The sequence below is a fragment of the Trachurus trachurus genome (genome assembly GCF_905171665.1).
Source record: "Trachurus trachurus genome assembly, chromosome: 1".
NCBI classification, from domain to species: Eukaryota; Metazoa; Chordata; class Actinopteri; order Carangiformes; family Carangidae; genus Trachurus; species Trachurus trachurus.
The window spans coordinates 3,094,165-3,107,991 of NC_139891.1; the positions used below are offsets into that span (position 1 = coordinate 3,094,165).

The 13,827-nt window shown below is 40.2% G+C and overlaps 3 protein-coding genes across 3 annotated transcripts; 1 reads left to right on the forward strand and 2 right to left on the reverse strand.

Moving 5' to 3' along the window:
- Window positions 1–549: 549 nt before the first annotated feature.
- On the reverse strand, window positions 550–3,185 carry LOC310987121 (aly/REF export factor 2-like). The gene is made up of 6 exons (XM_083973293.1): window positions 2,880–3,185; window positions 1,838–1,993; window positions 1,606–1,753; window positions 1,418–1,484; window positions 1,095–1,302; window positions 550–1,007 (listed from the first exon to the last, which is right to left on the reverse strand). The coding sequence occupies exons 1-6, from the start codon at window positions 3,081–3,083 to the stop codon at window positions 993–995; spliced, it is 798 nt and encodes a 265-aa protein (XP_083829419.1). The 5' UTR covers window positions 3,084–3,185; the 3' UTR covers window positions 550–992.
- Window positions 3,186–7,170: 3,985 nt separating this feature from the next.
- On the forward strand, window positions 7,171–9,300 carry anapc11 (APC11 anaphase promoting complex subunit 11 homolog (yeast)). Its single transcript, XM_083974149.1, has 3 exons — window positions 7,171–7,300; window positions 7,432–7,543; window positions 8,994–9,300. The coding sequence occupies exons 2-3, from the start codon at window positions 7,435–7,437 to the stop codon at window positions 9,137–9,139; spliced, it is 255 nt and encodes an 84-aa protein (XP_083830275.1). The 5' UTR covers window positions 7,171–7,300; window positions 7,432–7,434; the 3' UTR covers window positions 9,140–9,300.
- A 1,927-nt stretch (window positions 9,301–11,227) lies between these two features.
- Window positions 11,228–13,621, reverse strand: ppp1r27b (protein phosphatase 1, regulatory subunit 27b). The gene is made up of 3 exons (XM_083969202.1): window positions 13,173–13,621; window positions 12,924–13,074; window positions 11,228–11,895 (listed from the first exon to the last, which is right to left on the reverse strand). The coding sequence occupies exons 1-3, from the start codon at window positions 13,402–13,404 to the stop codon at window positions 11,772–11,774; spliced, it is 507 nt and encodes a 168-aa protein (XP_083825328.1). The 5' UTR covers window positions 13,405–13,621; the 3' UTR covers window positions 11,228–11,771.
- Between the last annotated feature and the right edge of the window lie 206 nt (window positions 13,622–13,827).

Here is a 13,827-nt window from a genome sequence, read left to right on the forward strand (position 1 = left end):
TTTGACTGAGTATGTAGGGAAAAAAAACGTTGTTCTGAGATCAGAAAACATGCTGCAGATATTCACTCCTGACAACAGGGGTCTGCAGTTTATGGTGCTGCACGAGACGTTCACTTTTAATTTTGTTTTCAGCTGCTTGATGCTGAAATAAACATATGAATAATGATCTGTTGTACAAACCATTATATTTCATAAGACCAGAAAACGTTTGAGTAACTATAACTTAGCTTCTGCAGCCTAACTGTATTCTGACAATCCAGTTTTTGGTGGCTAATGTTAGGACCTTTAAACTATAATTCTGTGTAACTAACTGGACTTTTCTCTACTAGTAGCCCTTTTGCACAATTGACACACTTCAATAAATCTGAAGACATGTATTTTGTCAACGCTTATCATAAAAGAACGGCTTAAGTGGACCTGAGCAAAAGGCAATATGCTTAAGAATGAGTAAATAAGAAAAAGTATAAAGAGTTGCAAGTGAGTGAACTGTATGTCCATTTTAACTGTGAGAAATGTATGAATACACGAAACACTGCAAGGTGATTCAATATAATGCATTTATGTACAAAACTCTTTGAAATACGTTCATGTAAAGTATACAGTACCAAGTGAGTGACCTGAACATCCACTTTTAACAGCACACGAGACAGTCTGTCAGACCAGTGAATTAACGTCACATGATTGGGGGGGCAATAAACAATGTTGCAAGTTTATGGTAATTATCAATACATTTAGAAAAGAGCACAGTAGGTGGTAACCAAACAGGAAAGTCCTCAAAACACAACTTTGTCCAAAAAAAAAAAAAAAAAAAAAGTCTACAAAATTTAGATAAAATAAAAATCCATAAAATACAATGGTCCATACAATAAAATGGCTTCAGAACACAACTGTAATAAAGTTTGATCCACCATATCGGATTAACCTGATAATTTTTTAATCAATGTCCAAAATAAGAATAAAGGTGATGGAAGTAGCGTCCTCTCCAACTGCTTTTAACTGGTGTCCATCTGAAACCGACATGAGAAACTTCATTAAAAACACAAATAGAGTGGGCACAGGATGAAATAATAATTTCACTCAAATAAAGAACACACCTTGGCATTGTAAGCATCCAACTGAGCATCCAGCTCTTCTGCAGAGAGTTGGGGTCTGTTGTTTCCACCTCCTCTACCACCTCCTCTTCCACGACCCCTGAAACCTCCACTTCGGCCGCCTTCTTGCCCCCCCCTCTCTCCACGTTCCCTTCTTTCAAACTTAGGCTGAGGCTGACCAAGCCTGCTCCGGTCGAACCCTCCGTTTGAACTGCAAACAAAAAAGAAAAAGAGATGAGACATTTCAAGACAAGGTAACACACTTGCATTTGACAAATTGGAGGGAAAAACAAAGCCCTCCTCATCCAGAGCACATGAGCACTTACCCCTGTGTGAATTGTCTACTCGGTCCATCGACCTCTGAGGACACTTGCTGGATCTTCATGGGACGTCCTAAAATATGAAATAAAAATATAACATTAAAATAATAATAATAAAAATATAAATGTTCCTACATGTGCATGTGAAGTTCTCCTTAAGTAATAAGGAAAGCAGAGAAAAGAATTCTTCTTACCATCAAGTGGGACACCATTATAGTGCTTTAATGCTTTTAGTGCATCTGCCTTATTTTCAAAGTGAACATCAGCTGTTCCTTTGCTGCGACCAGACCGGTCATAGTGGACGGACGCTTTCTTTAATTCCCCAAACTCTGCAAACAGCTCCTGGAGAGAGAAGCAGAAACATAAGTCACGATCACAACCTGTGTACTCCAACAAAGTGTTACTAAAACCCAGTTAGTGAGTTACCTTGATATCTGAATCAGAGACGCCAAAGTCCAGATTGGAAACCAGAAGCTTGCCGTTACACTCGACACTTCTTTCAGGTGCTGCGCTTTGTGTTCTGCGCCCGCCGACGTGCTCCTCAAACATATCATGCTGCCATTTGTCTGGTAACTCTCTGGGCTGTGGAGAGCAACAAAAGAAACAGGGCCGTTGTCAGATATCATAAAGTTAAACAAAAGAAAAGGACTGACATGCAGAAATGTTATTTGACCACAACAACATAGCACTTCTTAGAAAAGCCTCCAGTACATCACCTCTGGATGTTATACAGAAGGCTGATTTAGACCACTACTCAAAGAGATAAATGAGCAGATAGGGGCCTGTTAGCTCAGTTATACCCAGCATGGTGGTTACTCCCTACAAACAGCATGGGGGGTCAGGTCAGTGGCATCATCCGGGGTCTCCACGGGAGGAATCCGTTTAATAATGGGAGGTTCGCCCCTTTTTTCGCACAGAAATCAGAAATCTGTCCCAATGGAGTGGCGTTGAAGTCTATGTGGACGGTTCGAGTCCTTATATATCAGAATTGAGGAACTGGCATCTTCTTGTCTGTAGCCATTTTGAAATTCAAGATCCTCTCCACACCAGTCTCCGCTACATGTCGACGAGGACTCTGACTTCACTTAATACTGTCTTGTATCGTGACCGGCTCGGTGCTTCTCACAGTTGGCATCCCGCTGCTTCTCCTCACCTGACCACCTCTGATGAGCAAGGTACCATGCACGGCGGCCATCTTGAAACCGGGGAACCGTCAAGTCTGGCATACGGACTTCAATTTAAAAACTGGTAAGTGCTGCTCAAACAGCTGAAACATGGTGATGAACTGAATCCCACCGCTGAAGAACACCCAGAGGAGAAATGTGACGAAATTCAGGAAGAACAAAAAAATATCTCTCATTTAACTATGTCGTTTATGGAAGTCCGTTTACCGCGTAACCCTCGACTGATAAAAACGCATCACAACACTTCGCTCTTTAGCGCCATTTCAACTGCTTCTCTTTCATACCCTGGTGTACGGAGTGGATCTGTTGTTTCTATCACGACTGAAGTTATTCTGTCGACCACGCATTGGCCTCGACGATCCGCCGGCCCGACCTGAACTTCCACCCGACCCAGACGATCTTCCTCCGCCGCCGCCGCCGCCGCCGCTGCCTCCTTTCTTGTTCAGCTTGATAATGTCGTCCAGAGACATGCTCATCTTGTCGGCCATCGTGGTGCCCAAGTGTTTGGTTCGAGATTCAGACGAACAAAGAGTTTTCAGCGTCGAGTAGCTGTGCCGCAGTTGTTTACCTCGCGCGACTAAACTGGCGGAAATGGCCTAAATATAATGCGGAAGTGACGGTGTCAGTCTTAGCCCCGCCCCTTTGAAACTTTGTAAAAGCAGAGAACAGAGAAGACAATGCAGAATAGTTGTAAACTCTCTGTTAAACTTCTACAATAACGCAGGGTGAAGTTTTAAAAAGTCAAAAGCCACTTTTTCTAAAAAACAAAACAAAACAAGCGGTTTAAAATATCCAAAACTACCCAGAACTACCAGATTTAATTTGCCTTGGGGATAACTCTTCACTAATAAAATGTATTATTATTATTATTATTAGTAGTAGTAGTAATAGTAGCAGTGTTACAACAGTTAATTTGACTTTTCCCAAAAATAAAAATGAATCAAAAATAACAATGTTGTTCAATGAAGTGATAAAAGTGATCAGTGAGCTACCTGTGACTAGTCTTATTGAAATTTTGATCTTCTCCTTAGAGTGAGTTTTCAGACTGAGAACATACAACAAAATAAAAGACAGAAACATATACCTGAAGGCACTATAGCCTCTTTATCATTACTACAGCCTTCCACTAACCACATCACCACAGCTGTTTTCAATCATAGCCTGATTAGATCTTGCATTTCAAACCAGTAGTTGAATGGGAACACAGAGTGCAGAGTGGCAAAACTTACAACATTACACACATATGTTAATCAAGCAGAAAGAGCCTCAATATTGAGAATGTAGTCGGACCGTTTTGTCATCATCATATCTTTTGGATTGGTGAGTCAAAAGCCTCAAACAACAACAAAAAAAGGAAAACAAGAGTTTTAAAAAGCTTTGCAGTAAAATGACAGTAGTAATTCAGACCCTGTCCTTTTGAAATTTAGTTCAAGCACCTCCATCTCTGAGATGTTTGCAGACTTTGGGATGCAGCTGTGGTAAATTCAGCTGGCTGGATATGATTTGGTACACACCATAAATTATAAGCTCAGATTGCTGTGTCTTGTCTAACATGATGCAAAGCTAGGATACTATGTGAAGGATTTGCAAACATATTTCTTTGGTGCCATCCAGTGTCCATGTCCATAAGAACACTATGGCTGTTCCACTGGCAGGAGAACCAGAGCCACATCAACTGTTTTGTATTTTTCATCAGAAATGTATCAATCTCTAACTAATACATGTTATAGGAAGGACTGAAATACGTGTATTTTTGATTTGAGAAGAAACTTAGAATAGATATTATCAATCTAGTTAACTGAATTTAACTTAGCTTAGCACAGCTGTTAGTAATGCAACATATGTATTTTTGTCATTGATGATCATGTTGAATTTAACTGAATTGCACTGAAGAACTGAATGTAGTGGAACTTATGAGTTTATTTTAATATTTATTTGTAAATTGTAGAGTAAACTGCAGTCATGTTATATAACTTGTGAAAAAAGCATAATTTCAACTGAAATAAAGATGCGTTTCCATTCAATTCACTACTAGAAATATTGTTTTTAAATCATTCTCGTTTAATGAGTAAATAAATCAGACCCAATACAACTGGTTAACAGTAACTGGCCTACTGACTGAAGGATGCTGTTGGGAAAACCATTGCTATAACATGTTTTAATATTGTTATGAAAATGAATAATGCAGTGATACATTCTCTTCTGTAGGCTCATTTAAAATAGGCCTTTTTCATGTCAGGACTTGGCTATTGTAAATAATATAAATAAAATTACATTATTAGATTGTATGCAGAGAAAGAAGACCTAGACTGTAGTGTCTCTGTAAAAACGGTTGTCAGATAAACGGGCACTCCACCGGCTTCTGTCTGAGGGTTGAACAATAAACTTTATATAATCTTGAACCCTTTTTCGCCAAAAATAAAAAAGTGATAGGCGAGCATAAGTGCATGACATGATGGAACTTGTAATACATTCTTTGTTCTTCTAATCATCCATGGTTTACATGTTTCATAATGAATTTCTTTATTTCATAAAAGCCCCCAATCTTTATGCCATTAAACTGTTTAGTATTATTGATAAATATGATTTACAAAATGAGCCTTTGTTTATTTAGGCTATTTTATACACATATGTGTGGGCACATGTGTGTATGCACATGTGTGTATACACACATACACATATGTGTGTATAAAATATACTATGTAGCCTATGTGTATGGTGTTTTATGGGTCATTCTACGAAACCGGTGCCATTTCAACCCTCAAATTTTCAAAGATTTCATGGCGAGATTTTTTTTTTTTTTTTAAGCCATAACATGAAATATATGTTAATCCTCCCAAAAAAGATATTTTCCCACCTCAGGCATAAAATCCTTATTAATATTATCATTTTTTTCAAGACGTGGGAGATATTCATTTACCACCCCGTCACGGACAATGTGTACACCATTTGAGTAAAAATGCATGAAATAAATTATAAAAGAAATATGTTTTCTAAACAGTTAAATGTCCTTAATCAGGAATCCATCTATGTAAAGTATGTTATTTAATCAGATTTTTTCATTTTTAGATGTTTGATATTGAATACTGAATTTAACATGTCATCGATCACATTGTTTGTACAAAAAGTACTACTTCACTTGATTTAAAAAAAAAAAAGTTACATTAATTTCATTTGTCCACAAAATAAGAACATTAATAAACATTAATTTATGGAGAATTTCACTCCCTTCCCATAATTTTTTTGACAAAATGACTATGTGACGGGGTGGTAAGTGATGTGACGGGGTGGTGTACTGTGACGGGGTGGTAAAAACCTATGATCTGTGGTATTTTAGCCTTCATGTTACATGAGAAACTTTTGTTGATTCTAGATATCACTTGGAAACACTTTTAAACACTTAAAATACTTGAACACATTGAAAACTGCACCTTGCTTCAATGACTTGAAAATCTGGATACTTGCACATTCATTAATTGGATATACAGTACTATGCCAGTACTATGCCTACCACCCATTACCACCCCGTCACATACCACCCGCGTCACACTAAAACGTGACGGGGTGGTATGTGACAGGGTGGTAAATTTCATGCCAAAATGATTGCAGTTCTCCATATGGTCAAGTTCCAAGAACAAAAATACATGCATTCAATTTGAAATATCATTTTCTTTCTAATATTATTGAAAAAAACTGAATAAAAAACGGTTTTCCCTGTCTAATTTGCGTGACGGGGTGGTAGGGTCATGCTTGACCAACCCCATCTAACATGAAAAAACAACAAATAAACAATATAAAAGAATAGCAGAATTTGCTGGTTTTTAGTCCTGGCTGCTCCAAAGACCCAAATGATGTCACTTCCTTTTTGTGATGTAATTTAAAACAAAAGTACAGTATGGTAAGGTCCAAAACAAGTTAGTGTGACGGGGTGGTAGGTCAAACTGAGGGACGCACACAAATCATAACATTTTAACAAAAAATAATGTTATTATTTTGAATAAATATATGTGATGTAAACAGGGATACACATATAATCCTGAAGATAATAAAGTTTTGAGAAAAAATTCAATATTTTTGGGTGAAATTTTACATGCAAATGTCATGTTGGACAATACGGACACATGAAAATGACCATGTACAAATGAAAAATGATTATAAATAGTATGTTTATGTTTAAAGAATAGTATTTTCTGATATATCATGTTAATGATAACACTTGATTTAATAGCTGTAAGCTTTGAAAACACAATTAGACCATTTTTTTTTGCTTTGTGCATCTCATCAAACATTGCGGACACAAATGGCACCCGTTTCGTAGAATGACCCTTATATAGTCTATGATATTTTTGTTTATGTTTTTTTGGATTCTCATATGCACGTTCCTTTATTGAGCTCTTAAAGAAACGTATGCCATGTTTGTACATAACTATTTGTGCAAAATAAATAAATCAAACATCCATGGTGCGTGGTCACAGAATGCGCGTGCCCACCTCTCAGTTCCCAGCATGCAGCTTGTCCGACCGGAAGATGATTTCCCCCGGGTTTCTTTTTACAGTCTATGGTTGCAGAAGAGAAGAACTAGCTACATAACACATCCATGGCTGCTGCACGTCATTGCTAACAACGGGGTTTACGATGATTTGTAGTTTGCAAAGACACAACACAAGTGAAGTCGTGTTTTGAAGGAGAACTCGGACACCGCCTGGTGAGTTAGCTCGTATGTGTGAACAGCTAGAACTGAGTTATCTGTCAGTTTTAGCCTGCATGCTAACGCTAGCTGCTGTGTTTCTGACTGTCCTCTGCTCCTGTCTCTGTCTCTGTCTCAGTCTCAGTGAGAGGATGAAGGTGAAGATCCGCCAGTGGAACGGGGTGGCCTCCTGGCTGTGGGTGGCCAACGATGAGAACTGTGGGATCTGCAGGATGCCCTTCAACGGCTGCTGTCCGGACTGTGAGTGACCACGGCAGGGGCTGATTTCATACGTTCAACACTGTGGTGGACCCTGTCATGCATTTAGTTTAGTGGCTACTTAAAAATAAAGTATATTATTCTCCTAATAACGTAGTTATTCATGTCCCGGCGACTGCAGTAAGTGATTAATGTATTTCAATGTATATCATATTGACAGTAATCAAACAGAAAACCGTGAAATAACAGGGAACATTATGCTTAGTCCTCCTCTGTTGCTCACCCTGAGGTTTCTCCCATTTTTCCCTGTTAAAAGGGCTTTCCTGGAGTTTTTCCTCAGTGGATGTGAGGGTCTAAGGGCAGAGGATGTTGTTACGATGCCATGTACAAACTGTTTGTAAAAACGGGCTACAAATAAAATTGCCTTGCCTTAGTCGTGAGATGTGGACATAAACTTTAGTATTTTGCATAGGCTTACATGTATGGTGTTTGTTTTGCTATGTATGTATGAGTAAGAGTTTCGCACTTTGACTCTTATCAAAAGTTTTCATTAAAGTTATTGTAAGATCTTGACCAATTACTCCAGCACGGTTATCTGCTTACAGAAGCATTTTCATGGTTTCACATGTTTTTATCAAAGTAAATCCTTGTATCCTTGTTGTGATATACTGTATGGTGCATGCAGCCTCATCCACTCTAAGGAGCCTAGACTCAGTGTATCATGCTTCTCTACGTTTCATATTCCAGCGCTAAATCTCTCAGTCATCACTGCATTCTCTATGATTTAGTTGGCTGAACATCACTGACTATTCGTAGACAACAGCACTGTTACATATTCATATACAAAGCTCTGTTGGGTAAACTCCCATCAGTACCCTTCTCTCTGTCACTTGTAGTAGCTACCATTTACGTGCATCCAAGTAGTTGCTTTTGAATGTACTGTACCATGGGCCACCAGGACAGACCTTGGCAAAACATGATTTTCATACCATGCACCATGGTCTTGGAATAATTTACAAAACACACACACACACACACACACACACACACACACACACACACACAGACATGCTTTTATTGCACTACATATAACAAACTGTAAACCTGTCTGTGCTCTGCTCTGTTCCACTGTGTGTGTGGAAGGGGATAGGAAACACGACACACACGCTGTGAAACAGAAAGTAGAAAACCATAGCAGAGAACTTCCAACATAAATAACAGGAAAACACAGTAACCAGCATTTACTGCTGAGCATGTGATTTATAAACAGGCAATTCATTCATGATAAATACAATTTTTTGCTTCCAGAAAATACACTGAACATTAATATTTACTTTATGATGCAATTTTGAATTCCTAATGTGTGTGCTCTACATAGACATTTGCATTTCAGTTGTGAGAATTTGTTTTCTATCTCAAGCCAGCATGCCTAAAAAAAAAAAAAACCCACCCACTCTTATGAATGAATAGTAATATCAAACTTGTTTTGCAGGCAAAGTGCCTGGAGATGACTGCCCACTGGTCTGGGGTCAGTGCTCCCATTGTTTCCACATGCATTGCATCTTGAAATGGCTGAACTCGCAGCAGGTCCAGCAGCAGTGCCCCATGTGCCGACAGGAGTGGAAATTCAAAGAATGACCTGCAGGTGGAGCTGCTGCGTGCTGCAGAGACTCTGACCGCCTCTCCGTTTTTGTTATCAGCTGTAAATAATGTTTTTGTACTTCTCTGTCTGAAAAAATGCAAACAACATTTTGAATACATTGTATTGTGTTGATATATTTAGTATGTAATAAATTAATAAAAACCTACATGCACTATATTCCTCCTGCTTTGTATGGTGTCGGTGTATGTGAATAGTTTCTTCTGTTGACTGCCTGATTACCCAGAAGCCTCTGTAGCAGATTGAAGCATATGATTTGAATTTCTGCCGCCCTGCTGGCTGTTTCTGACTTTAATCCCTCCTGATGAGATTAACCAGTATTGGTTTTGAGTTCCCAGGAAGGATGCCGAAGAGGCTCTTAAGGTTCATGTTTTTCCATTTGTGATGTTAACACAGTTTGGACACAAATCCATTCAGACTGTCTTATCTCAAAAGCCTCTTGGGGGAAAAGGGAAATATCTTCACCTTAGAATGTGACTGTGAGGAAACAGTTGTCTGTTCCATCCGGCTTCTGTTCCATGTTGGAGTTCCAACATTCTCTCCTCTTGGCTCTGTTAAAATCTCCAACTGAGAGAACTAGACTGAAGCTGCTGATGTTAGATCCTTTGTCTTTAGATGCATGGGAGTAGTTTTTATTTTGAACCACTGCCAACTGGAACTGGCCTAGAAATGAGACTGATGAGGGTGGTGGTTGTGAGCAGGAAAAAGTCTCTTAATTTGTTCCAGTACAGGGTTTCCTTTCTAATGTTTTTAAAACAAGAAGCCCGAATGCCAATAAAACAACACTTCCAGTGCATTTTGTCAAAACAGTATTTGTTCCAAGTGGCCAAATGGAGAGTCGGTCTGGTATTGTCCTCACTGAAACCTTTTATAAAATCTATATGCTCTGTGATATTGTTGTAGTCAGTTGTACAGTTGTAGTCAAGGAGTTTCTGAATGCATTCAGTAGCATCTAGAGTCATTGCTATCATGGTGTTTTCCATTGAAATGGGAGGATAGTAATGTGTATTTTCCTTTGGTTCATCACAATTTGCTCAGACAGAGAAACGGTCTCAATGTGTCTTACACTGGAATTATATTCTCTGAGGTCCTGACTATCCACTGAGAGCAAGATTATGCATATTGACCTGATAATTGTGGAGCTGTTCTCCATTTATTTTGGGTAGGTCTGTTTAGGAGCCTCACCTCCAGAAGAGGGGCCATGCCATGGCGGTCCTGTGTTTATCACCATTGCATCACTGCAAGAAGGTTTAATGCTTTCTTTGCCTTTCCTACAGTCCAACCTAATGTAAGACTGTTCGAATCCTGCATCGGGCAGCCCTTTACTGCATGTCTTTCCCCCTCTCTCTGCCTAGCCATTTCCTGTCTCTCTCAACTGTTCTATCCATTAAAGGCATAAAAAGCCCAAAAAAATACTTCTATTCTCTATTTGCTCTGTAACAGAGCTGTAAAGGATGTACCTCATCCTATGTCAGTTGGGATTGACTTTGGTGACCCTGCATGGATAAACAGTCAGTTTGACATCAAGTGTCCCCAGTTAGACATATTTATTTATGTATTAAAATAAGATGTGTTGGTTTTGCAGTTTTAATTTCTTTTTTTTTTCTTTTTTTCTCACACACCTGCAGGAGGTTTGTAGCCCAGATATAGGCTACTTTATAGAGCTGTATGATAACCTATCACTGACTGAAAACCTATCACTTGTGGGGTTCAGTGGTTGAAATAGCTGCTGAGTATTATATTATATACTATACTATAATACTATATATATATTTTACTATATTATATTTTCTCTTGTTTTGTTCTTGTCTCCTCTCTGTTTGCCTATTTGAAGTCTTGTTTGTATGATAGTGTTATTTCTAAGTCACCCACTTTGCACCCCTGTAGTATTTGTTTGTATGTTTGTAAAAAAGAAATAGCTGCTGAGTTATGTTGATAACTGAACATGTTGGTGAAACAAAGTAATTCCTGGAGACTACTCTCTCCTGCACCCAGCTAATGCCAGGTCGTTCTCTGAGATATGAGACTTTGAGCACAACTCAAATTACAACACTACATTCTTAGTCTGATAAACTTTATTTAGAAAAGTATAAAAAAGAGTAATTAACAGACAACTACAAGATAATAAAAAAAACCACCAAGAATAGAAAGAAAAAACTCCTTTGATCAGCTGTAAACAAAGAGCAGACAACACACGCCAGTGTGGTGGTTCTAATCTCAGCCTACGGGGGGAAGGCCTGCTGTCAGAGGACTGCTAATCAGCTGAGCACAAACAACAGCCTCAGGTTTCACAACATACAGCGTCCACAACATCCAGCCACATGCCAAATGCAATCAGCAACTTCAAACCAAGTCACTCATTCATTTCACTGCAGTATAAAAAGATGAGAGATCGTTCAGGATCGTCCATCATCAGAGTGAATTCAGTCTGGAGGCAGCCGACCGGCTCTGTCCGCCTCCACAGTCACTGAGCTCCTGAGCTGAGGCAGCTCACAAAATCAGGGCACTGCACTGACACAGCCCTTTTTTTTTTTTTTAAATGTCCATTACTGCTGAGCAGGTTGGACAAGCGGGCATGACTGAGTTTGTGACTTCAGGAGCCAGGTGTTTTCAGTCGTTGACAGCCAGGCCGAACAGCTCCAGCAGCTCCTTGTTGTCTGGGTCGATGAGGTCAGCCGGCTTCTCCCCGCAGTCGTTCTCCAGCTCCGGGTCGGCACCGAGCGAGAGCAGGTAGCTGGAAGGAAACAATATAACCCGGCTCAGTGAAAGGTATCGGATGCTGCCGGTTTGCGACATTGGCGAGTGTCAATGTCAGTAAAGGTCAGTGAGGTGCAAGAATGCTGCAGATCCTCCAGCTTCTCCTGTCTCAGTGACGTGTGAGAGCTGTGGAGCCAATGACTGTGTGTGATCGTATGTGTGAGTTGGTATGTGCTTCTCTAATTGTAAACGTGTAGGTTTGGCTGCCTCCAAATGACCACATTATGAGAGAAACTAGATTGAGAATCATTCATTCGTTCTCAGTTTAAAGGGATATTTTAACATTTTGGCAAATTCACCCAGGTTTGTTACCTTTAATTGTCAGTGCAAGCTGTTTTTTGATAGGCGGGGCAGGGATACGAGCTGCTCAGCTAACGCTATGGAGGCATATGGTATTTCCAGCTTTCCCTCATCAAACTCATCAAATACACAATCCAACAACTTCAAAACACTCTGGTGGACAAATTGTGACCTGCACATTCACCAGGCTATGAGATAATAATGTAACGTTACTAGACAGAGTTGTTTTCGAGGCAAATGCGTCACCTAAACTACAATTCAGACACGACTGCTGGGCGGATGGCGGAGTGATTTCAAAAGTAGTTCTGAGTATTTGCTTCATGTGTCGTAATGTTTCAAAATTATACATTATTATTTCATAACGTGGTGAATTTGCATGTCCAACAGAGTGTTTTGGAGTTGTTGGATTGTGTATTTAGTTTGATGAGGGAAACATGGAAATACCATGCAGCTCGCGTCTCTGCCCTGCCGATCTAAAAACAGCTTGCACCGACAATTAAAGGTAACCTACTCCTAAAACTATAGGGATTATGAGAATAGGCAAATTTGCTAAAATCTTAAAATATCCCTTTTGCTCGAGCTGTATCTGGATCTTATCACTCAACAACACTTAACTTTTAACCTTATACTGTAATTCAGATTTGTGACAAAAACTGTTCAACAACCATTTAGCTCTGTTATGTATAATAAATTCCAGGTGCTCACTCTGCAATGTGTGGGAAGCCGTCGCTGCAGGCCATGTGCAGTGGGGTCCAGCCCTCCTCATCTCTCTGGTGGATGTCTGCTTCGTACTCCACCAGCAGCTTCACACACTCCAGGTTCCCAGATAGGACAGCCTCATGAATGGCGGCCATGCCTGCGTATAGAGGTTTGTGAGTTAATAAAGCAAGGTCTCCAACTACAGGGGGTGTGTGGTGGATCAGGGTTATTATGTGATTTGCTTCAGATGCTCACCAGAGTGGTAGATGGTGTCCAGGCTGACTCTCCTGGCTCGGATGAAACCTCCAATCCTCTCCAGCTCACCTTGTCGGACATAGTCCTGGAAGACGATGTCGTTGGGGAAGTGGACGCTGCGGATTGGCTTCAGAGCGGCAGAGCTCTTGCAGCTGACTGGATCACTGCAGCCCTTGGTGTAATCCTTGATTCCCATGGTCTGAGACACCACGGGGCACTGATAGTACTTCATCTTAGACGGTCCGACTTGCTCTTTGCAGAAACAAAAAAAGAGGTGAATCCCAGGAATTATCTTGCAAACAACTCAATTTGACTTTCTGCAAGTCTTAAAAACAGGAGGAGATTCTTCAGAGCAGTCAGACGTCCTGCAGAAAGATCAGTCAGGTCTTCCCCAGTGTGGCTTTCTCTCTATGTCCAATGTCCCCTGTGCATCAACAGCGGAGCCGTCCTTCTGAGGGCCCAGCCTCCCCGCGGGTCTCTTTATACTCTCTGCCGGGCTATTCTAAGACACGACACCTCATAGATCCAGTGACAAATTTTGGAAGATGAGCAGCCATCTGTTTGGGGCCCTCCCACTAACCTGTCACGAGCCTGTGATATAGCTCCCGTCTCAAGAAATGACAGCCAGTAACCTCTGCCTCTGTTGTCACTCCCT

What these genes read in the sequence shown, in the direction of transcription:
- ppp1r27b (XM_083969202.1), bottom strand. Translation starts at nt 13,404, where the DNA reads ATGAAGTACTATCAGTGCCCCGTGGTGTCTCAGACCATGGGAATCAAG. An exon ending in GGACACCATCTACCACTCTG is followed by an intron (nt 13,075 to 13,172) that starts GTGAGCATCTGA and finishes CTCTATACGCAG; the next exon opens with GCATGGCCGCCATTCATGAG. An exon ending in GGCTTCCCACACATTGCAGA is followed by an intron (nt 11,896 to 12,923) that starts GTGAGCACCTGG and finishes GTTTCCTTCCAG; the next exon opens with CTACCTGCTCTCGCTCGGTG.
- LOC310987121 (XM_083973293.1), bottom strand. Translation starts at nt 3,083, where the DNA reads ATGGCCGACAAGATGAGCATGTCTCTGGACGACATTATCAAGCTGAAC. An exon ending in TCTCTGATTCAGATATCAAG is followed by an intron (nt 1,754 to 1,837) that starts GTAACTCACTAA and finishes TTCTCTCTCCAG; the next exon opens with GAGCTGTTTGCAGAGTTTGG. An exon ending in TAATGGTGTCCCACTTGATG is followed by an intron (nt 1,485 to 1,605) that starts GTAAGAAGAATT and finishes TTCATATTTTAG; the next exon opens with GACGTCCCATGAAGATCCAG.
- anapc11 (XM_083974149.1), top strand. Translation starts at nt 7,435, where the DNA reads ATGAAGGTGAAGATCCGCCAGTGGAACGGGGTGGCCTCCTGGCTGTGG. An exon ending in CAACGGCTGCTGTCCGGACT is followed by an intron (nt 7,544 to 8,993) that starts GTGAGTGACCAC and finishes CTTGTTTTGCAG; the next exon opens with GCAAAGTGCCTGGAGATGAC.